The sequence below is a fragment of the Nannospalax galili genome, unplaced genomic scaffold (assembly GCF_000622305.1).
Source record: "Nannospalax galili isolate Female #2095 unplaced genomic scaffold, S.galili_v1.0 scaffold649, whole genome shotgun sequence".
Classification (NCBI taxonomy): Eukaryota; Metazoa; Chordata; class Mammalia; order Rodentia; family Spalacidae; genus Nannospalax; species Nannospalax galili.
The window spans coordinates 1,198,970-1,223,202 of NW_008359093.1; the positions used below are offsets into that span (position 1 = coordinate 1,198,970).

The following is a 24,233-nucleotide window of genomic DNA, read 5'->3' on the forward strand; positions in this document are numbered from 1 at the left end:
AGCACCATTTGCTGAACATGCTGTCTTTCCTCCAATGAATGTTCTTGGCCCCTTTGTCAAGTATCAGGTGGCTAAAATTGCATTTACTCATATTTGGGTCTTCAATTTTGTTCCATTGATCTATGGGTCTATTTTTGTGCCAGTACCGTGTTCTTTTTATGACTATAACTCTGTAATACAGCTTAAAATCTGGTATAGTAATCCCCCCAGCATTGCTCTTAGTGCTCAGGGTTGCTTTGTCTAACTGAGGTCTTTTGTGCTTCCAATAATAATTTTTTAAATTATTGGCTCTCTCATGATGAGCTGTCTGGAGTAGGCTTCAGGCAAGGCTGCTACCTGGTAATGAAAAGAATCTGTGTCCAACCCCAGACTCATGTCCCTGTATTCTGTTCCTGCTAAGGCAGGCTGTGCTCCTTCTGGGCAAAAACCATCCCAGATCTGGAGAAGGGGATGAAGTGAAGTCTTCCTCTTGGAGTCCCTAGTCAGCTCTCCATAGAAAACTGATCATGATATATAGCATGAGGGAATGTTCCATCCCAGATTAGTCCTGTCCACAAAGACTGGAACTTTGTCTTCATCATAGGTCTGCCATGTGGGTCAAGCTGTTTCAAGTAGAAGGCTCTCTGGTAGGATGCTGTCCATACAGTGCAGGCTTGGTACAGAGGCTATTACAGTAGAAGTGGCTTGCTTGTTGTACTTGTAGCTCTTTGTGATCAGAGGCTCTCCCTCTCAGCCCAGGACCTGGACTCTGCTTTGTGAGAAGTCCACAGTGAATCTCTTGTGGGCTCAAAAAATCACTGTCTCTGAGAAAACCCCTGACCAAAGGAGTCCCTGTCCACAAGAGTGACCCATTGGCCTTTCTTCTGTCTCCATTGACAAACACCAAGCATGTGTAACATTACAGGAGCCAGTGACCTTCCAGGACGTGGCTGTGGACTTCAGTCAGGAGGAGTGGAGGCTGCTAGGCCCGGTGCAGAGGACGGAGTACCATGATGTGATGCTGGAGACCCTGGGCAACCTAGTCTCTGTTGGTAAAGCTATGCCTCCCTTTAGAAGTCCACAGGGGTCCCATTAGGTCTCACCTTCTCTCAGATACATGCCCTCAAGGGTCTCTTGCTCCATTCAGGACCTTTATCTGGGACCGTGACCCTGCTTGGGTACGCAGCCTTGCGAATAAAGGGTAGCCTCAGATTTGGTTTCCCTGCAAGAGCAAGAGAGAGCTCTTTCCTCTCACCCAGCGGCTTAGTCACCTTGTTTTGCTGCTTCACAGGTTTTCAGCACTCCCTAGATTGAATGACTGTATTTGAGGAGGGGGGCGGTGTCACCTCATTCTTGAGTACATATATGTAGTATTGTCAAACCATCATTCTGGCACTTTGCATTATGCATGCCTTTTTGTTTCTTTTCAGGGTGGGAGCCTACATTGGGAAACAAAGAGGTAACTCCAGATTCCGCCATTCCTGTGGTAAAACCAGTTTGTGACCCAAAAATGAAAGAATTCTCAAGGAATAGCACTCAGTCCACTGCCTCTGAAAGTATCTTGCAAGGTGGGGAAAAAGAAATCCAAACCACAGAATTAAAACAAGTGGGGCTTGCACAGGGAAAAGACCATCCTCAGAAGCAGCTCTCTGAAACCCCTAAGAATGAGGAAAAAACGACTCTTCACATAAGCCCAGACTCACTCAAGGACGTTCCTCCTAAAAAGCACTTGCACAAACCTGATTCACAGATTAAAATCATGGCTGATGGTTTACATGCAAAAGTTAGCCAGAAGGGTTCTAAAGGGCGAAAAGCCAAGGAAAATAGCATTTCAGTGATACATAGTTCACCCATACAAAATGACCAGAAGGGCTCCAAAGGGGCAAAGGTTTGGGAAAGTAACAGCTCCTTGACACATGGTTCACCTGTAAAAATTCACCAGAAGGGCTCTGAGGCAGGCAAAGTCAGGGAAAACAATTCCATGACACATGGTTCACCTGTAAAAATTCACCAGAAGGGCTCTGAACTTGGCAAAGTCAGGGAAAACAATTCCATGACACATGGTTCACCTGTAAAAATTCACCAGAAGGGCTCTGAACTTGGCAAAGTCAGGGAAAACAATTCCATGACACATGGTTCACCTGTAAAAATTCACCAGAAGGGCTCTGAACTTGGCAAAGTCAGGGAAAACAATTCCATGACACATGATTCACCTGTAAAAATTCACCAGGTCTCTGAGGCAGGCAAAGTCAGGGAAAGCAATTCCATGACACATGGTTCACCTGTAAAAATTCACCAGAAGGGCTCTGAACTTGGCAAAGTCAGGGAAAACAATTCCATGACACACTTGGCAAAGTCAGGGAAAGCAATTCCATGACACATGATTCGCCTGTAAAAATTCACCAGAAGGGCTCTGAACTTGGCAAAGTCAGGGAAAACAGAAATTCCAAAATACATGGTTTACCCATAAAAAATCACCAGAGGGGCTCTAGAGGGGGAAAAGCCAGAGACAGCAGCAGTTCTTTGACACATGCCCCAACTGTAAAAATTCACCAGAAAGGCTGTGAAGAGGAAAAAGTCGGGGAAAACAGCAACTCCTCAAAACATGTGACACTTCACCAGAAGAGCTATGAAGGGGGGAAAGTCAGGGAATTGAAGCATGCTTCACATGTAAAAGTTCACCAGAAGGGCTGTGGAGAAAAAGCCAGGGAAATCAGTAATTCCCTGAAACATGGTTCACATGTAAAAATTCACCAGAAGGGCTCTGAAGGTGAGAAAGCCAGAGAAATCAGTAGTTCCATAAAACATGGTTCACATGTAAAAATTCACCAGAAGGGCCCTGAAAGCAGGAAAGCCAGAGAAATCAACAGTTCCATGAAACGTGGTCCATACATAAAAATTCACCACAAGGGCTCTCAAGGGGCAGGAAACAGGAAAAAGAATAGTGGGAAAGCCATCGGCCGACATACTCAGCAGATTACTTTTATAAGAATTCACAAGGGCAGCCCAGTTTGCCGATGCAGTGAATGTGGTAAAATATTCCGGAATCCAAGATACTTCTCTGTCCATAAAAAGATTCACACGGGAGAGCGACCTTATGTGTGTCAGGCCTGTGGGAAAGCGTTTGTTCAGAGCTCCTCCCTCACACAGCATCAGAGAGTTCATAGTGGAGAAAGACCATTTGAGTGTTCAGAGTGTGGAAGGACCTTCAATGACCGATCAGCAATCTCTCAGCACTTGAGAACTCATACTGGGGCTAAGCCCTACCAATGTCAGCACTGTGGAAAAGCCTTCCGCCAGAGCTCCCACCTCGTCAGGCATCAGAGAACTCACACTGGAGAGCGACCATATGTGTGCAGCAAATGTGGAAGGGCTTTCACCCAGAGTTCACACCTCATTGGGCATCAGAAAACACACGGTGAAACGAAGTTCAAGAAGTAACGCCAATTATAGCTTCGTACCTGCAAAGCATTGCCTTATCAATCTTGAGATCTACTCTGCAGAGGGACTGTTACAGAGAATCTTTGGGTAAGGACAGTCCCACAACCAAAGGTCAGCTCAGTAGACTACCCAGCAGGCAGTGAGTGAGCAGGAAACTTTCAGGGAGTTAATAGATTAACTTATTAATTTCATTACTCATTAAAAATATTAAACCTAAAAATACTCCTAAGTTTTAAAAGTCGGGTACCAAAAATTGCACTGATCATTACATCCAGGGTAAAATATGTGAATAGATAACTAAAAGAATATGGACAAATAAACTATATTTCTGTGTAGAACGTGTATCTCCTGCTTGTTTACTTAAGAATCTTTATATTGCTGCCGGGCATAGTGGTACACACCTTTAATCCCAGCTCTCAGGAGGCGGAAGCAGGCAGATCTCTGAGTTCAAGGCCAGACTGGTCAACAGAGCGAGTTCCAGGCCAGTTGCTGATATAATACTTAAATAAGCAACATTAAAACAAAAGGAGATAATCTACAGATCTATAGAAGGCTATACCCATTGGACCCTGAGTTCCTGGTGAGTTGGAAGAGTAGATATTTTCCCAGGCCACTGGGATGGTAGGATTGGGTATTCAGATGATAGGAAACCTCAAGGAATCACTAAAGACCCAGAGGGCTAGAAATTCCTAGTGAATCCAGGGACACCTAGGACTGTCCTCTGGCATTGTACTTCTGTTTTTCCTCAGGGACTCCTAGAAGGAGAGAACTCAACTAATAGCCTGTCACACTGTTAAGCAACAGGACACTGGCAGCACCAGGGTTTGTGTTCACTGCCCACTTTCAAATGAGGTAACAAAAATTCTCCAAGTCAAATGAAAGGAGTGGGAGGGGGCCAAGGAGAACACTCAGAAGTTAAAGCTGCCTGTATGAAAACCCAGTTTTGAGGTCTATTAGTTCTCCGACCTCCACATGTGTTATGTAGCAATGTTCATGTGGGGAGAGATGAACAAACATCTACTTGCCCTAGATAGAGAACTGATGAAAGACCCAAGAAGGATGCCACCAAAAGCCAACTTGGTGAGCCAATAAGTTTTATTGGAGTTTATTATGGGAATGTGGTGAGAGGTTATTTACAGGAGCAGAAATGACTCAGGCAGGTGTATCACCAAAGATCGCCACAGCATGGGTGACAGTCCCAAAACAGGAAACCCAGACTAAGCAGTTCAACCTGCAAGCAGTTCAACAGGGGATGGAGAGTGTTTTTTCCAAGAAGCTCAGTCAGTCTAATCTTTCAGGCAGCTGGGAATTGACTGAGCTCTTAGCAGGCCGTGGGCTTATATATACTTGGGGAACGAGGTAGTGTATCTGGTCCCTTTTAGGAACTTCTTGAAGCCATTGAGTTGTTTCCGTCCTGAGCCGAACAAGCTTCCCTGCCAGGGCGGATTGTTTCACCTCCTCCTTTGTTTTTGTTTTATTTTAAAATATTTTTTATTTTCATTCTATGTGCATGAGTGTATTGCCTGTACGTATGTAAGTGCACCTGTGTTGTGCAATGCCCGTGGGGGTTCGAAGAGGGCGTTGGCTCCCCTGGAACTGGAGTTACAGAGGGTTGTTAGCCACCATGTGGGTGCTGGGCAACCGGATCCTATGCAACCCCAGCCAGTGCTCTTAACCGTTGAGCCATTTCTCCAACCCCTCACATCCCCTTAGAACATTCTTATTGTTACCTTCCCTTGGAACAGCCTATTGTTCACCTTGAACATCCTGTTGTTCTCACTGCGAACATCCTGTTGTTTTACGTCCCTCTTAACTTTCTGGTTCTTAACAAGCTTCCCTCCCAGAAGGAATGTCTTATCTCTGAGGAAACTGCTACACAACATGTGCACCACGGGGCATATGAACACAATAGATACCTAATAAAAAGAAATTCTCAGCATGCGGGAAGGTGGCAGGCCTGGGGTCCTGAACACCGCTGTAGGTCACACTGGTCCCCTTCCCTCCCGAGGCGGGTGGGGTAAGGCAAGCCCGCAGGAGTCAGCAGCAGCCGACAGAAATTACCCAGCCTACTGCTCCGGGACCCCCATCAACGTGGAGAGCCTGCTGCCATTCAAAATAAGGATTAATTTTGAAGAAACGTGTATTATGTGCCCATGAGAAAAGCTCTGAAGGCGAAACGGCCTCGTTTTGATGTGTCACTGGTTTACTTAGAAAGTTTATGGATCTTGTCAGATCTGCTCCTGGGGATAGTCTTAAGGTTGCAACCAAACTGGGAGTACCAAAACGGGGAGTGGAGGACATCACCGACGACTTAGATGGCATCGAGCTGGTTGAAAGGAAGTCTAAGAACCACATTCAGTAGATAGTATCTGGCCTTAATTTTGGAGCAGTACCCCAGCAAAAGAAGCTACAGGAGGAACGTTCAGATTTATCCATGATGGAAGAAGCTTTGGATGAGTTAAAGATTGTGCTCAGTAGTTGTTTGAGTTAACAGATGACAAAACTAAAGACTGGCATATGTAACCTATGAGGATATTCACAGCATTCAAGCCTTCCATGAACAGATTGTTAGAGCAACGAATAAACCTGACTGGGTGTTCCAGCTCCCAGAGAAGATTCTGTCACGGTACATATAAGGAGCACTGAAGGACCCCATTGATGTATATTCGTGTGAAGTGGAGCAGAACCACTCAAAAGATAAGACACCTGATGGAGTAGAGGTCCCTCTGTCCAACATCCAGAAGGCACAGGAAGAAGAAAATTCTCAGTGAGATGAAGAGTCACTTGAAGTGATCGACTGATAGGGAAATGGACTGAGGCCTTTGGAACATCCTGTGTGGATAAATTATGCACTGGTTTGATCTTCAGTCTCCTGTGACATGCTCTCCTCTGTCTGGATTAACAGTAGTATGAAGGCCAGTAGCAGCCTTGAGTAGCTTAGGTTACTGGAGAATTATGTTCCCACATTCAAAATCAACTCTAGATAATTATTCAATGCTTTTTGTCGGTTAAATGAACTTCTTGCCTCCTGAACTAACTTTATCACAAAGATGGTCAGGTTCGGCACAGTTCATCATGGACTTTCCCTTCCCTGAAGGATGATGTCCTGGTCACAGAAGAAATGCCTTACACTGATTCACATTTGCAGTTAGGTGTTGCAAGTTGGTTAGGCCTGCACACAGAGCCAAATGTATCTGTATATATCTGTATGATGTTTAGATTACTTATTAAATGCATCTAAGTGACACTTTTACCCTTGAAGAGCCAAAATAATGTATATAGACTGACAAATACTCTAATTTCCTGGGTATATGTAACTTAAAAGAATCCTCCGGGATGAGGGTTAGAGGAATTTTTCTGAATTTCTACATGTAGAAGTATCACAGATATACTTATTTTAATATGGTTCCTGATACTAAGAGTAGAATATGTCTTGATTTTAAACTGCCCAGAGTCCCTGTGTCCCAATAGATTGGTGACCTGTCTCAAGGCTTAGGGAGCAAGCTAGAAATGCCATTGGGTAAATGGATCAGTCCATTGAGGGTGAACTTGGTCCTGGTGAAACTGAAAACCTTGGTAAGCTTTTTGCAGCAGCCTTTACAGTGTGTTTCTGGATGCAGCCTTGCTCCTCGGTCAGAGGGATTTTACCTCCCATGGATCATACCCTGCCCACTCTCCAGCTCTAGCCTTGCCTTTCCAGACACCTAGCTATTTCTACGTCAGTGAGTAAGTCCTTTACCTCTCTGCGCCTCCATTTACTCAGTAATTTAATTAGACTGTGAGCTCCTTGAGAGACCTTATCATAGCCTGTTCTCTCTCAGCACCTTGCACCGTGTCTAGTCCATTCAAAATGCCAAATAAATGTCTATCAAACCAAAAAAAAATTCTCAGGGGCTGAAGACATGACTCATCAGTTACCAGTGGTTGCTGCTCTTGCAGGGAACCCAATTTACTTCCCAGAATCCATATGGAGCAGCTCAAAACCACTTGTAACTCCAGGGGATCCAAAACCCTCTTCTGTATCCCTTGGGCACCTTCACTCACTGCACATACCCACACAGAGGCACATACAATACACATTTTAAAAAATAACATTATTGCCAAGCGTGGTGGTACATGCTTTTAATCCGAGCGCTCAGGAGGCAGAGGCAGGCGGGTCTCTGTGAGTTCAAGCCCAGCCTGGTCTACATGGTGAGTTCCAGGACAGCTGGGGCTATAGGGAGAGCCTGTCTCAAAAAGACAAAAAAAAAAAAATTATTGCCAGACGTAGTGGCACATGCCTTTATTCTCAGCACTTGAAAGTTAGAGGGAGGCAGATCTCCATGAGATTGAGGCTACAGGGGCTACAGGAAGAACCTGTCTCAAAAGTGGAGAGTGGGGGGATTAGGCCAGGCATGGTGGTGCACACCTTTAATCCCAGCACTCGGGAGGCAGAGGCAGGCAGATCTCACTCTGTGAATTCAAGGCCAGCCTGGTCTACATAGTGAGTTACAGGTCAGCTGGGACTACAGGGAAACCCAGTCTCAAAAAGACCAAAAAAAAAAAAATTGTGGGGGGTGTTGGTCACTCTTAAGGCATTAAAGGGAGAAACTTGTCAGTGGTGGAGAATGTAGGCTCATTTATGTCTGACATATATTTAGTCTCACTAAGGATCTCATCCATACAAATAGTGCAATGATAAGATTTTCAAAACCAAAGCTCTCTTTCAAGAATTGCTGGCACCGCAGATCCTAGCAATTGTAAGTAGATGAGATAAAGACTTCATTGACTATTTGCACCACCCCTGGTAGAAGACATTGATATAACATGGAACTTCGGCAGAGGACTGTGGAAACTTTTCCATGAACCGCTAGAGTTAAGTGAAACCCAGATTAAGAGCCTAAAATCTAAGAAAGCAGAAAAATAACCTACTTCCAAGAAGTGTCAGTGCACAGATTGTGGGTAGACGTTGCTCTGGTTTCTTGTCACACACTCATGTGAGATGCAGTTTGAGCAAAGGGTTCAAGCTCTAACCTTCCACGTGAGGTTTCCTGCACTTTTTCCATTTGAAATGAGCCTGTAAAAAAGTTGTGGGTGTGGCTGGAGAGATGGCTCAGCACTTAAGAGCACTGGCTGCTCTTGCAGAGGACCCAGGTTTGATTCCCAGCACCCATGTGGGGGCTCACAACCATCCGTAACTCTAGTTCCAGGAGAATATTATGCTGTCTTCTTCTGGCCTCTGTGGGCATTTCATGACATGGGTGCACTTATATACATGCTAACAATACACTCATACACATAAAATAAGAATTAATTTTTTTTTTGGTCTTTTTGAGATAGGGTCTCCCTGTAGCCCCAGCTGTCCTGGAACTCACTATGTAGACCAGGCTGACCTTGAACTCACAGAGATCTGTCTGCCTCTGCCCAGCTAGGATTAATTAATTTTTAAAATGATAAAAAGTTCTCAGGCCAGGCGTGGTGGCGCTTGGGAGGCAGAGGCAGGTGGGTCTCTGTGAGTTCAAGGCTAGCCTGGTCTGCATAGTGAGTTCCAGGACAGCTGGGGCTACAGGGAGACCCTGTCTCAAAAAGACCAAAAAAAAAAAAAAAAAAAACTCAGTAAATGAATACTTCTGTGTGTTCTAGTTACGCAACAAACCCTCTGTACCATCCTGACAGTTCACCAATGGATTTTTCAAGTCTTGTCCTCCCAAATTGCTGGGTCCTCAATGGTAAAGCCTCTGGAGAACCAGGCTGGCTTTGATCTCACTGAGAGCTCCCTGCCTCTGCCTCCTGAGTGGTGGGATTTAAGCCTTGCCCCCACCATGCCAGGGTTATATGATTGTTTTATAAAAAACAAAGGCTGGGGCTGGAGAGATGGCTCAGCAGTTAAGAACACTGGTTGTTCTTGCAGAAGACCCGGGTTCGAATCCCAGCACCCACATGGTAGCTAACAACTATGCAGGGTATCCAACAGCCTCTTCTGTCCTCTGAGGGCATTGCACGACATGGTTGCACTTACCTACACACAGGCAAAACATGCATACACATAAAATAAAAAATAAATTTTTTTAATTTTTAAAAAATAGAAAAACAAAGGCTGACCATATGCCATGACATTAAAAATATTGCTGACTGCTTTTTCTCTAGAATTCTTGCTAATGCTCAACATGAGTAGAGTACTTCCTGACAGTACTTCTACAGTGATTATATACATAGAATCTCTGCCCAGTATGATTTTTCTAGTCCATAAGATGAGATGTTCTGCAGAAGACTTGTTCACATTCATTAATTAATTGGTTTTTCCCTGATTAGATTTTTTAAATATGCAAACAAGAAGGTAAGATCTCTATCTGAAGGATTTTCCACATATATTATTTAATTGCCATATGACAGTATGGATAATTTGATGCCCAATATTGTGAAAATTCTAGATGTTGCATATTCTACCATGGTGACTCTCATGATGGATTCTCTGGGCTCATTGGCACCCAATAAACAAAGACTTCCAATGATTTTCCACACTCAAATTAACCATGCCCTTTCTCTTCAGTATGAATTCTCTTATGAACAACAAGGTGAGAACTCTAACTGAAATACTTCCCACCAAACTGATTCCACTCATCAAGTTTGTCTTCAGGATGAGTTCTCTGTTTTCAAATATAACCAGAGATTTGACAGAAAATTTTCTTTTTTTTTTTTTTTGGCCTTTTTGAAACGGTTTCTCGGTAGCCCCAGCTATTCTGGAACTCACTATGTAGACCAGGCTGGCCTTGAACTCACAGAGATCTGCCTGCCTGGTGCCTCCCAAGTGCTGGGACTATAGGCATGCACCACCACGCCTGTCTAGAAAGATTTCTTATACCAATAACACTCATAAGCCTTCTTCAATTCTGTATTCTTTGATGCACATTTATTTATTTAGACTTTTATTTTTGTGAGTGTAGTGTATGTGTACGCGTGCACAGTTGCCTGAGGAGACCAGAAGAATGCATTAGATCCCCTGGAAGTGGATTGACAGATGGTTGTGAGCCACCGTGTGGGCCCTAAGAACTGAATTTAGGTCATCTGCAAGAGCAGTAAGTTCTCTTAACTGATGAGCTATCTCTTAGTGTCTTTGATGCACACTTAAATCAAGGATGTGACAAAGATTTCACACAAGGATTACAAATGAAACCATTGTTCTCCAGCCTGAGTGTAACAGATGCCTAGTTAGTTGAGACCTGTTGAAAACTATCCCACCTACACAGTACTCAAGAAGTTTCCCTCCAGTGTGAGTTCTATAGTCTCTAACAAGTTGGGAGTACCAACTGAAGAACTGCTAGATTGATCACATCCGTACAGCTTCTGTTTGATATAATGATTCACCAAAACCATGAGGTTTTTCTACTCTATGAGATTCTCTCTTTTGAGAAAGAAAAGAACTTTGTAAAGGCGATTTTTCTCACATTTACTGTAATCACAGGAATTTTTTCCAATAGGGAATGCTTCTTTATTGTTTGTTTGTTGTTTGTTGATTTTTTGTTGTTGTTTTATTTGAAGCAAGGTCTCTCTGTAGCCCCAGCTGACCTGGAACTGGCTACATAGAACAGGCTGGCCTTGATCTCACAGAGATCCGCCTGTCTCTGCCTCCCAAGTGCCAGGATTAAAGGCATGCACCACCACACTCAGCCCCTGCCTGCTGCGTTATTTGGGGTATAATATAGTTACTGACTTCTACGTTTATTATACTCATACTTTTATTTCTTGCAAGAATTTTCTTCTAATTATTAAAGACATCATGGCGGAAAGAATGGTCTTTGTAAATTCATAGTTTATATTGTTTATTTTTTATTAACTCCCTACGGTGGAAAGCTCTGGAAGAAAATAGGTACACACTTACGTTTGCACATTTTTTCCCACTTCCACAGTTTTCTAATAGTCACTTAAAATGTACCTATTTTTTCAGACCTTTATTTCAGAGTCAGTTACATATAAGTGTTGTGTAGTATAAGTTATCTGAAGTGGGAATAAATTGGCCTGGAAAAGTCAAGCAGAAGATATCCTAGACTCTCATCCTGAAATTAAAGCAATGCTTCCCTTTGTGGGTGCCTCTACTTGTTTCTTGTCCAAGCATATACTCAATTTTAACATTAAGATTTTTCACACATAAATTTTGCACTCATCCATATTCCCCATTAGCCATTTGTGGCAGACATAGTTTTCATTTTTCTTCAGCCTGGCATCCCCACTTTCCCCTCTTCCAGTCTTTTCCGTCTCTAAACGTGTTACAAACAATGGCATGAGAAATCCTCTTCAGACATCTATACCTCGTGCCTTCATTTCTATTGTCAGTTCCTGAAGGGGAACTCCATGTTTAACTGTGTTTTAACTTTTACCAGGTGTTACTTGTGGGGAGCCGCCTGCCGTCCCTGCAGACGCCATTACAAGATGGCGCTCACATCCGGTTCATGCTGAGCAGTAAATAAGTCAGTACGCATGCCCGAAGTAATTTTCCACCTTCTAGTCTCTGCCTACCTCGTGGCATGATATGGGCTGATGAGTTTGCGACCAATCAAGAGTTGCCACGTCCAAGACGGGCTTACTAACCTATATAAGGGCTGGGTTTCCGACATTCGGGGTCTTCGCCCTGTAAGCTTATGCTCTCCCTCTCAAGATGCATTAAAGCTTTTCTGCAGAAGGATCCTGAGTGTGCCGCGTCATTCTTGCTGGTGAGACGATAGCGCAGGACAACTGGTGCTGAGACCCGGGAATTCGACCAAACCATCATCAGCACCATCGGAGACCCCTTGAGTTCAAGGAGGATTCAGAACTGCAGGTAAGGACGTTCAGAGAGGTATGTTTTTTCTGGACTTTGGCTTGAACCTGTTTCCGCTTTGGAAAGGTAGCTTTGAGGCCTTGGTTATCATTCTGGGAGCACTTATAGTTTTGTTGTATAAAACATGCCAGGCCGTTGTGGCGGAAAGTCGAAATGTTCTTGAGGAAGTCCAGGATAGCATGTCAGAAACTGAACGCAGTGAGAGGTTAGGTGCACGAAAAAAGAAACGGGCCCCAAATAAGGAAAATGCCCCTCCCGGAAGGTCTGTTGACAAGGGAGCATATTTTAAAGAGCCTAGAGATTCTTTGCCTGTCGAGAGGCCGGACAAAGGGACTAGTATATACCCCGTCCGAGAACTAAAGGCTCTGCAATTAAGTAGTTCAGGAAGCCCCGGGAGCTCTGAGGACGAGAGCCTTGACCCGGAGGAGGAGGCGGAGCTAGATGAGGAAGTAGCGAAGTATGAGGAAGAAAGATATCATCCAGATGATCATGTACAAGGCAACAAGAGACACCAAAAACATTCACATTCTGTGATGGCCGCTTCACAAGTGGCCCCCTCAGCGTCCCCTCCGTATGAGGTCCACCGAGGATCTTTTTCCCTCCTATCTGATAAAGTGCGGAGGAAGTTACGTTCGGCCTTCCCTGTCTTTGAAGGCCTAGAGAACGGGCGGGTATACGCACCCGTGGAATATAACCAAATAAAGAATTAGCAGAGTCAGTCAGAAAGTATGGCGTCACCGCCAATTTCACATTGGCACAATTGGACAGGCTGGCGAGAGACTCCATGACACCTACTGATTGGCAAACAATAGCCAAGGCCACGCTTAACAGCATGGGCCAGTTTATGGAATGGAAGGCCCTTTGGCATGAAGCAGCTCAAGAACAAGCCAGGGCCAATGCTATATCTTTGACACCAGAACAGCAAGAATGGACTTTTGACATGCTGACAGGGCAGGGACACTATGCAACCAATCAAACAAATTTCCCCTGGGGAGCATACCAACAAGTCTCAAGCACTGCCATCAGGGCCTGGAAGGCACTCTCTAGGAAGGGTGAGGGAGGTAACCAATTAACAAAGATTATACAAGGAGCTCAAGAGCCTTTTTCTGACTTTGTGGCTAGGATGACGGAGGCGGCAGGGCGCATTTTTGGAGACTCTGAGACAGCCATGCCTCTTGTCGAACAGCTTGTCTTTGAACAAGCCACTCAGGAATGCTGTGCCGCCATTGCCCCTAGAAAAAACAAAGGGATGCAGGACTGGCTTAGGGTTTGTAGAGAGTTAGGGGGCCCTCTTACCAATGCAGGGCTGGCAGCAGCCATTTTACAGTCCCAGAGACGCCCCCCTAAGGGGCCCGAAAAAAGGGTCTGCTTTAACTGCGGAAAGCCCGGACACATGAAAAGAGACTGTAGAAATCAGAGGGCCCACCCCTGCTCTTTGCACCCGCTGCGGCAAGGGCTATCATAAGGCAGACCTATGTCGCTCGGTTAGGGATTTGAGAGGTAATGTCCTCCCTCCTAAGGCAACCTTTATCAATGAGGATCCAAAAAACGGGGCAGCGGGCCCATGGTCCCAGGGCCCACAAAAATATGGGAACCGGTTCATCAAGGCCCCGGAGAAAGCCCCCTTGGGGATGACACAAGACTGGACTTGCGCGCCTCCTCCGATTTCTTATTGATGCCTCAAATGGCAGTGCAGCCCATACCTGCCTGTTTGCCCATACCATTTCCTCAAGGGACTGTAGGGCTCCTTCTGGGCCGAGGGTCACTCACCCTGCAAGGATTGATTGTTCACCCTGGCATAATTGACAATCAGCGTACCCCTGAGGTTCAGGTTTTGTGCTCTAGCCCTAAAGGCATATTTTCTATCAGTAAAGGGGATAGGATAGCTCAGTTGCTACTCCTTCCAAGTACCCACCAGGAATTTAGAAATAGGCCGATGGGATCCTCGGGTCAGGACTCAGCCTATTTAGTTGTCAGCCTACAAAATAGGCCGAAGCTGCTCCTACAGGTTAATGGTAAGAGTTTTGAAGGCATCCTAGATACTGGGGCAGATAAGAGCATCATCTCTTCCCATTGGTGGCCAAGGTCTTGGCCGATTACCGAGGCTTCCCATTCATTACAGGGTTTGGGTTATAGTGCCCATCCCACAATCAGCTCTTCCGCCCTCACTTGGAAGACGGCGGAAGGGCGGGAGGGAAGATTCACTCCTTATGTCCTCCCTTTACCTGTCAACCTATGGGGACGGGATGTTATGCACGACCTCGGGCTTACTCTGTCCAATGAATATTCACCACAAGCAATCCAAATATGAAGAAAATGGGGTATGAGAGAGGAAAAGGGCTGGGGTGTTGTGAACAGGGGTGTACAGAACCCATAGCACCCAACCCAAATCAAGGCAGACAAGGCCTGGGTTTTTCCTAGGTGCCACTGAGGCAGTACGGCCCATACCATGGAAAACGGAGGCTCCGGTGTGGGTTCCTCAGTGGCCTTTGACCTCCAAAAAATTGGCTGCAGTAACTGATCTGGTCACTGAGCAGCTGGCTTTGGGGCATATAGAGCCATCTACCTCCCCTTGGAATACCCCGATTTTTGTGATAAAAAAGAAATCTGGAAAATGGAGGTTATTACATGACCTAAGAGCTATTAATGAGCAAATGTATCCCCTTGGGGCAGTGCAGCGGGGACTTCCGGTCCTCTCTGCTCTGCCTAAGGATTGGAACTTAATCATTATAGATATAAAGGACTGCTTCTTTTCTATCCCCCTGCATGTCTCTGACAGGCAGCGCTTTGCTTTTACCATCCCTTCAATTAATCATATGGAGCCAGATAAGAGATTTCAATGGAGAGTGCTGCCTCAAGGGATGGCCAACAGTCCCACCATATGTCAACTGTATGTACAGGAGGCTCTAAAGCCTATTAGAGAAAAATTTCCTGCGATAACTATTATTCATTACATGGATGATGTGCTCATGTGTCATCAAGAGCGAGAGACCCTTGAAAAAGCTTACCCACAGCTGGTGAAAGCTTTGCAATACTGGGGACTTCAAGTCGCCACTGAAAAGGTCCAGTTTTCTGATACAGGCCAATTCCTGGGCACTGTTATTCTCCCTGATGTGATTCGTCCACAAAAGATAAAAATTTATAGAAAAGATTTGTGCACTTTAAATGATTTCCAAAAATTATTGGGAGATATTAATTGGCTTCGCCCATTTCTCAAAATTCCCACAGCGGATTTAAAACCTCTTTTTGACATTTTGGAGGGGGACACCCATATTACTTCCCCTCGATCCTTGACCCCTGCTGCGGAAACAGCACTCCTCCTAGTAGAGGAGGCAATAGAGAAAGCACAGTTACGTCGCATTAACAGCTCTCAACCTTTTTGTCTCTATGTTTTTAAAACAAGAAAGCTGCCCACTGCGGTTTTATGGCAGGAAGGACCCCTGTTATGGGTTCACCCGAACGCTTCCCCCCAAAAAATAATTGACTGGTACCCCACGGCTATAGCTCAACTTGCACTTAAAGGCTTAAAATTGGCTATAGAACACTTTGGCAAGCACCCTACATCTATCTTGGTCCCCTATAATTCCTCTCAGGTGCAAACATTAGCTGCCACCTCAAATGACTGGGCCATACTAGTTACCACCTTCTCGGGGAGAATTGATAATCACTATCCAAGGCATCCTTTGCTGCAGTTTGCAGCCCTCCATCCTGTAGTCTTTCCCCGAGTTACATCTCCCATTCCACTGAAAGAGGGATTGATGATATATACAGATGGCTCCAAGAATGGGAAGGGGGCATATGTCATGGGTTCCAAGGTGTTCTCACGACAATATGCAGAAACCTCTCCTCAAATAGTAGAATGTCTGGTTGTGTTGGAGGTTCTTCAAAAGTTTTCAGGTCCTCTTAATATTATTTCTGACTCAGTTCATGCTGAGCAGTAAATAAGTCAGTACGCATGCCCGAAGTAATTTTCCACCTTCTAGTCTCTGCCTACCTCGTGGCGTGATATGGGCTGATGAGTTTGCGACCAATCAAGAGTTGCCACGTCCAAGACGGGCTTACTAACCTATATAAGGGCTGGGTTTCCGACATTCGGGGTCTTCGCCCTGTAAGCTTATGCTCTCCCTCTCAAGATGCATTAAAGCTTTTCTGCAGAAGGATCCTGAGTGTGCCGCGTCGTTCTTGCTGGCGAGACGATAGCGCGGGACAGTTACTAAATGATTTTCAAAAGCAGAGCTTAATAATGACAAGTATGTGACTTAGTTTGTACAGTGACTGCCTCACATACACAAAACCTTTGATTTGATCTCCAACTGAAAAAAAATTGAGCATGGTGACACACACAAGGCCAGCCTGGCCTATGTGAGACTCTGTCTCTAAAAAAAGTCAGGAGGTGGGTTACTCACAATTCATAATTATGCTAGCACTAGGTATTATCAAATTAGTGTGTGATCTGTTGGGGATCAAACTCAGGACATGAAACAAGTGGTCTACCACTAAACTACACCACCTACCCTCATTAATTTTTCAAAAAAAATAGCTAGGCTTTTGGGTGAAAATGACATTTTATTTAATTCACATTCTATAGACATGATTTGAGCTTCTTTAGATTATTTTATTTTTAATTTTTTGTCTTTTTGCAAAAGGGTCTCCCTCTAGCCCCAGCTAGCCTGGAACTCACCATGCAGACCAGGCCAGCCTTGAACTCACAGAGATCTGCCTGCTTCTGCCTCCCAAGTGCTGGGATTAAAAGCATGTGCCACCACACCCAGTAAAATTGGCTTTTTTTTTTTTTTGAGACAGGGTCTCCATTGTAGCCCCAACTGTCCTGGAACTCACTATGTAGTCCAGGCTGGCCTCAAATTTACAGAGATCCGCCTGCCTCTGCCTCCCGAGTACAGGGATTAAAGGTGTACACCACCATGCCCAGCAAGAATTGGCTATTTTAAAAATAGTGTTTGATGTTCAGATGCAAGAGTAACAGGAGTAGGCCTCTCTTGCATGCTGTTAACTGGAGATGTAGTGATGTAAACAGCAATGACTTTTTGCTGAAGCTTTGTGAACATTTACTGAGCATTGAAAATATAGTTTTGGGGCTGGATAGATGGCTTAGTGGTTAAGAACACTGACTGTTCTTGCAGAAGACCCTGGTTCGAATCCCAGAACCCACATGGCAGCTAACAACTGTCCATAACTCCAGTCCCAGGGGATCTGACAGCCTCTTCTGTCCTCCACGGGTATTGCATGACACAGGTGCACTTACCTACGCAAGCAATACATGCATACACATAAAAATAATAAATAAAAAAAATTATCTTTGGTCTTTTTGAGACAGGGTCTCCCTGTAGCCCAAGCTGTCCTGGAACTCCCCATGTAGACCAGGCTGGCTTGAACTCACAGAGATCCACCTGCCTCTGCCTCCCAAGTGCTGGGACTACAGGCATGTGCCACCATGCCCAGCTAAAATATATTTTAAAAAGAAAATATAGTTTTCTTCAGCGTTGGTATACATGCACATGGGTGCTAGAGTTCAACCTTGGGTGATATCCCTTAGGAGCTGTACACATTGTCTCTTGAAACATGGCCTGTCAGTGGGACCTGGGGCTTGCTAATGAGGTTTGGCTGACTGGCCAGCAAGCTCTAGGGATCCACCTGTTTTTACCTCTCAGTGCCAGGATTAAGAGTGTTAACACTCTGCTTTTTGGGGGTGGGGGGTAAATTGTAATTTTTTTATTGGAAAACAAATATACAACTTGGAATGGATTTGAGGCAAATTGTTCCATAAGCAGATTTTCTTTAAGTGGCTAAACAAAGTTTAAAAAGCAAGTAACAACAAAAGAAAATGTTTCTGGTACAATACCAGCAGTACAAAAAAATAGCGTACGAGTACCTGGATAAAACACCCGTTTTGCAATAGTGCACCTCTTAAGTACATATTGCTGACTGTCCATAGTCCACGCAGAGTTACAACTCCACACTTCAACAACATGCTGACAGTTCCTAAAAACTACTTTTAAAAAGGCATAACCCAGATGTTCCCTCATTTGACCAACTCCATCTAAGTTTAGATGTGCAGAAGGGCTTAGATGTATCCAAAGTAAACCACATGCAACATGTTACTTCATCAGTTTTCTAAAATAAGGTTTTGAAGGGCAGTGACAGTAGATAAGGGAAGAAAACATGGAGGAGTGAAGTCCTAATTACTATACATGCATATTTTTGACAGTAGGGAAACCTTTTACAGATAAGTTACAAAGAAAAGGCAAATAAACAATTTTGTACAAGAAATTTAACACATTCTGTACAATGTCTTCACTTTGCTGTCATCGTTTGTACAAACTAGATAGTTAAGAATTTAAGGGCACTGGCTGTTCTTGCAGAGGACCCAGGTTCAGTCCCAGCACCCACATGACAGCTAACAACCATATGTAATTCCAGTTCCAGGGGATCTGATACCTTTTTCTGGCCTCAGTAGGCATTGCATGTACATGGTATACATAGTGCATGTGCAGACAAAACACTCATATACATAAATTAAAAATAAATAAAAATTTTGAAATAAATATATAAGAAACTGAAAAAAATTTATTAATCAAGATGGAGGGATCCTTTGTCACACTCTCTGCTAGAAGTCAGGTAGCTAAGGTGCAGCTCTCAGAATGGACTGTTATGACCATGTGCATCAGAATTGCCTAGATCTGTGCTGATCAGCATATTACCAAACTTACCTCATCCCACTATATCAGGAATCAGAGAATTCTGATTTCTTCTATAAGCAGTAAAAGTGATTTGTGAAGCTTTGAATATGATACTTATGAATTAAGAGCTGTCAATTAATTAACAGGAGTTAGGACACTGCATAGGGCTGTAGCCTTCAGATAATCTTTTTTGTTCAGGCAAAAAAAAAAAAGAAAACTTAAGCCAAGCATAGTGGCAGAGACAGGCAGATCTCTGTGCATTCAAGGCCATCCTGGTCTACATAGTGAGTTCCAGGTCAGCCGGGGCTACAGAGAGAACCTGTGTCCAAAAAAATAATAATAAAATTTAATCATAAATGATGGAATAGTAAGAAGATTTTTTTTGGTCTTTTTGAGACAGGGTCTCCCTGTAGCTCCAGCTGTCCTGGAACTCACTATGTAGACCAGGCTGGCCTTGAACTCACAGAGACCTGCCTGCCTCTGCCTCCTGAGGGCTGCTGGGATTATACAAAGTATGGAATACTCAGCCGGGTGTGGTGGCACACACCTTTAATCCCAGCACTTGGGAGGCAGAGGAAGACAGATCTCTGTGAGTTCAAGACCAGCATCGTCTACATAGTGAACTCCAGACCAGCTAGGGATACAGGGAGACCTTGTCTTAAAAAAGACCAAAAAAAAAAAAAAAACCACAGAATACTCAAGCTGAGAAAAATCTTATTGCATAGGGAAATTGGTGCTGAATGATTAATTAATTTTTTATTGCTGTGATAAGACACCATGACCAAGGCAACTTATAAAAGGAAGAGTGTATTTGGCTTATGATTCCAGAGAAGAGTCTATAAAGGGAGTCTATGGGAGACATTTTCATTCAAACCACCACAGTGATGAAACAACTAGCTATTTTCAATGTGAACTCATAAATCAAAATCAAAATTGAGGAGCTGAGGAGATGACTTAGTAAAGTTCTTGCCTGAGTCTGGTACTCAGAACTTATGTTACAAAAAAAAAAAAAAAAAAAAAAAAGATATGGTGGTGTATGCTTATAAGGCCAGTCTCAAGGGCCAGAGACAAGCAGACCCCTGCAGATCCCTGGCCATCCAGCCTAGCCTACTTGGTGAATTCCAAGCCTGCCTCAAAAAAAGTAGAGGGTCTGGAGAGACGGCTCAGTGGTTAAGAACACTGACTGTTCTTGCAAAGGACCTGGGTTCAAATCCCAGCCCCCACATGGCAGCTAACAACTGTCTGTAACTCCAGTTCTAAGGGATTGGATAGCCTCTTCTGTCCTCCACGGGCATTGCACGACACAGGTCCACTTACCTACATGTAGGCATAACATTCATACACATAAAATAAAAATAATAAATAAAATATTTTTTTTTAAAAAGTAGAGCTGGGTATGGTGGCACACACCTTTAATCCCAGCACTCGGGAGGCACAGGCAGGCGGATCTCTGTGAGGTCAAAGCCAGACTGGTCTCCATAGTGAATCCAGGACAGCTGGGGCTGCAGGGAGACCCTGTCTCGAAAAGACCAAAAAAAAAAAAAAAGTAGAGAGGACTAGATAGATGACTCAGTAGTTAAGAACTTGACAAACAAGTGTGGGGACCAGAAGCCAGAGGGTGGATCCGCAGAGTCCACATAAGTGCCAGGTGGGCATGGAAGCCGGCCTGCAGTTCCAACCAGGGAATGTAGAGAGAGGGGATCCCCAGAGCAAGCTGGCTAGTGAGACTACCCATAACAGGGAGCTATGGGTTTGATGGAGGGACCCTGCCTCTTTGAATGAAGAAGCCTAGTAGGTGGAAAAGTCTGAGGACACAATCTAGAAAGGGAGATTCCATTTCACTTCAGGGGCTGTGAGAAATCAAAGAGCTATCCTGCCTTGCTGGAGTCAACTCTAGTTGGGCAAACAGAAAAACCTGACTTTTTAAAAAAGATTTTAATTGTTAAATTACTATTACAGCAACATTGAATCAAAAGGAAAATTGTGCATAATCATATAAGTTATCTCCACCTTGAAGATGATTTCCAACATCAACTTTGGACCTATACACACACACACACACACACACACACACACACACACACACACGCACACACACTCAGGAGGCTGAGGCAAGAGGACTTCTAGTCTGAGGCTACCCTTGGCTATAAAATGAGTTCCAGACCTGGGCTGTATAATGTGGCCCTGTTGCTCCTGAGAAATAAGGTAAGAAGCATAGTTTTTAATTATATTTATTATTTATTATTTTTATTTTATGTGTATTAGCGTATTGCCTGCATGTATGTGAGTGCACCCGTGTCGTGCAATGCCATGGAGGTCAGAAGAGGGCGTCAGAGTCCCCTGGAACTGGAGTTAAGGACGATTCATAGCCACCGTCTGGGTTCTGGGAATCAAACCCTGGTCCTCTGCAGGAGCAGTCAGTGCTCTTAACCAATGAGCCATCTCTGAAGCCCCATTAATTTTTAATTTTTAAAAGAAGATATCTGCACAACACGGGTGCACTTACCTACATGTACGCAATACACACATACACATAAAATAAAAATAAAATATTTTTTAAAATGCCAGGCATGGTGGCACACAACTTTAATCCCAGCACTTGGGAGGCAGAGGCAGGCAGATCTCTGTGGGTTCAAGGCCAGCCTGGTCTACATAGTGAGTTCCAGGACAGCTGGGGCTATAGGGAGACCCTGTCTTGAAAAAGACAAAAAAACAAGATATCATGTTGTCCTAGCTAATCTTAAACTGGCCTGTGTGAAATGCCCACATTGACTCGGTTTTGTTCTAGCCAACTTTTGCTTCACCCTGTGTTTCTGCCCAGCCCCTGCCCCTGCTCCCACTCATTGCACCCAGACAGGCAGAAGGACCTCATGAAGGCCCTCATGAAACCTGAGTTTCCGGGAGTACATTGTTTCTATAATACTGGGAAACTTACATCCAGACAGGCAAAACATTTGCTCCCAGCTACACCTGCAGCTCCAGGGAGTCCATTGTTTCTGTAATTCTTAGAAACTTGTTTTCCATAATAGAAACTTAGAAACTGCTTTTTAACTGAGCTGCCCCTGGTATGGTGTAACCTTGGCTATTGGCTTTGCCCCTGATTTTAAGCTTTTTTTTTTCTTTTTTCTTTTTTCTTTTTTTTTTTTTTTTTTTTTTTTTGTCTTTATGATACAGAATCTCCCTATAGCCACAGCTGACTTGGAACTCACTATGGAAACCAGGCTAGCCTCACTGTCACAGAGACCCACTGGCCTCTGCCTCCCAAGCATCATGTATTACCATGTCCAGTGATTTTAAGCTTTATAAACCCTGTTCTTCCTCTCTTCAGGGTTGAGAGTTGTTTTGAGTGTGAGCCTTTCTCAATCACTGACTAATTAAAGGATTCTTAATTCAGCCATCACTGTGTGGCATTCCTCTGTGCCTCATGCTGGGTATAGCACTATGTAGCAAAAGATGACCTTGAACTCCCAGTCTCTAGCCTCTACCATCCAAATGCTGATATTACAAGTCACCATGTTGGGCTCAGAAGAAAGGATTTTGAATGCTTTCACCATAAAGAAATGATTTTTAAAAATTAAGAAATGATAAATAGGCCAGGTGTCATCATGCACATCTGTAATCCCCACACTTGGGAAGCAGGAGGATCAAAAGAATTCTAGGCCAGTCTGAGCTATATACTGAAATCCCTGTCTTTAAAATATGATAAATGTCAGAGTGTGGTGGTACATGCCTTTAATTCCAGCACTCAGGAAGCAGAAGCAGGCCAATCTCTGAGTTTGAGGTCAGCCTGATTTACAAAGCAAGTTCCAGACCATCCAGGGCTACACAGTAAGACCCTGTCTTAAAAACAAACAAAAAAGATAAATGGGTCCAGTGCCAGGAATGGACTCCTTCTCTTGGAGTTGTTGACCAAGGAGGTCCCAAAGACCCTCAGACAATACTGGCTATTGTCATTGCTCTTGGATGCCCACCGTAACTTGGTGGTAAGACCCTATTGTTGATGATATTACATATGTGGGGTGTATAACAGACAAGGAGAAGTCAAGCTGTTACCTTCAAGCTTCATCTCTACTGGCTAGCTTTCATAGTGATGGAAAGTGCCATGCATGCTGCCAGAAGAGAAAATTAACCATCAGTCTTACCTGGCTGTGAACCCTGTGAGCTACAATAACAACTGGCCTAGCAAGATGTGCTACTATTGGTGCAATAGTGGCACAAATGTAATGGCAGTAACCAACCACTTTCTGTTTGGGTTTAAGGCCCACTATACAAGATGGATCCCATACCTAGTACTCTTTTCAAGGTCAAGCACCTGTGGCTAGACAAGTCACAGACTGTAGGAGAGAACCTAGTACAGTTATCTCATGAAATGGACATAATATTAAACTGACTCCTTATGATTTATTGTTATACCCACAGATTAGTGCATCTTTCAACTCTCATCAGAGAAGCTGCTTCTTACAGCAGATGGTGATTAACACAGAGACACACAGCTGGTCAATATATAGAAAATAAGGAAATGCAGAGTCCTGGGTCCTAAATGGGACACATATATCAGTCACCCCCCTCTTCTCCCAAGGCTCAAGAGATTCATTAAAAAAGAGGGGTGGAGCCGGGCGTGGTGGTGCACACCTTTAATCCCAGCACTTAGGAGGCAGAGGCAGGTGGATCTCTGTGAGTTAAAGGCCAGTCTGGTCCACATAGTGAGTTCCAGGGCAGCTGGGGCTAAAGGGAAGCCCTTTCTCAAAAAAAAAAAAAAAAAAAGGGGGAATGAGCTGAGCATGGTGGCACATGCCTTTAATCCCAGCACTTGGGAGGCAGAGGCAGGCGGATCTCTGGGGGTTTAAGGCCAGCATAGACTACATAGTGAGTTCCAGGCCAGCAGGGGCTATAGAGAGACCCTGTCTCAGAAAGACCAAAAAAAAAAGATGATTGTTTGAATATTTTCTTACCCTTGTTTGATTGTTAGCACAATGGGTGCATATATTGAAATATGACATGGTACCCCATAAATATGTATTGTTTGGGTTTTTTGTTGTTTTGGGGGTGTTTGGGGATTGTTTTGTCTGTCTTTTTAAGACAGGGTCTTCCCATAGCCCCAGCTGGCATGTAGACCTGACTGGCCACAGTCTCACAGAGATCTACCTGCCTCTGTCTCCCAAATGCTAGAATTAATGATGTGTGCCACCAAGCCCAGCTCTGTCTTTATGTGTATCAGTTAAAAAAGAAAAACTGGGGCTGGAGAGATGGCTCAGCAGTTAAGAGCACTGACTGCTCTTGCAGAGGACCCGGGTTCAATTCCCAGCACCCAGATGGCAGCT

General features: G+C 44.2%; 2 protein-coding genes and 1 pseudogene across 5 annotated transcripts in view; all 3 read left to right on the forward strand.

Moving 5' to 3' along the window:
• Znf274 (zinc finger protein 274) overlaps positions 1-3,768 on the forward strand; it is a 29,415-nt gene extending 25,647 nt beyond the window's left edge. For 2 of the 4 annotated variants that reach the window (XM_029558457.1, XM_029558458.1), the window contains 3 exons: positions 905-1,031; positions 1,410-2,304; positions 2,340-3,767. In XM_029558457.1, the coding sequence (XP_029414317.1) occupies positions 905-1,031; positions 1,410-2,304; positions 2,340-3,420 (2,103 nt within the window). In that variant the 3' untranslated portion in view covers positions 3,421-3,767. Of the gene's footprint in view, positions 1-904; positions 1,032-1,409; positions 2,305-2,326 lie in introns of all 4 variants that reach the window. The other 2 variants (XM_029558456.1, XM_017795518.2) reach the window with 2 other exon arrangements.
• A 1,311-nt stretch (positions 3,769-5,079) lies between these two features.
• On the forward strand, positions 5,080-7,494 carry LOC115068367 (annotated as a pseudogene).
• A 4,893-nt stretch (positions 7,495-12,387) lies between these two features.
• On the forward strand, positions 12,388-14,515 carry LOC108490188 (igE-binding protein-like). The gene is given in 3 exon segments (XM_029558470.1): positions 12,388-12,910; positions 12,913-13,627; positions 13,629-14,515. Coding segments are annotated over 3 exon segments (1,494 nt in total). The 5' UTR covers positions 12,388-12,393; the 3' UTR covers positions 13,891-14,515.
• The last annotated feature ends 9,718 nt before the right edge of the window (positions 14,516-24,233 follow it).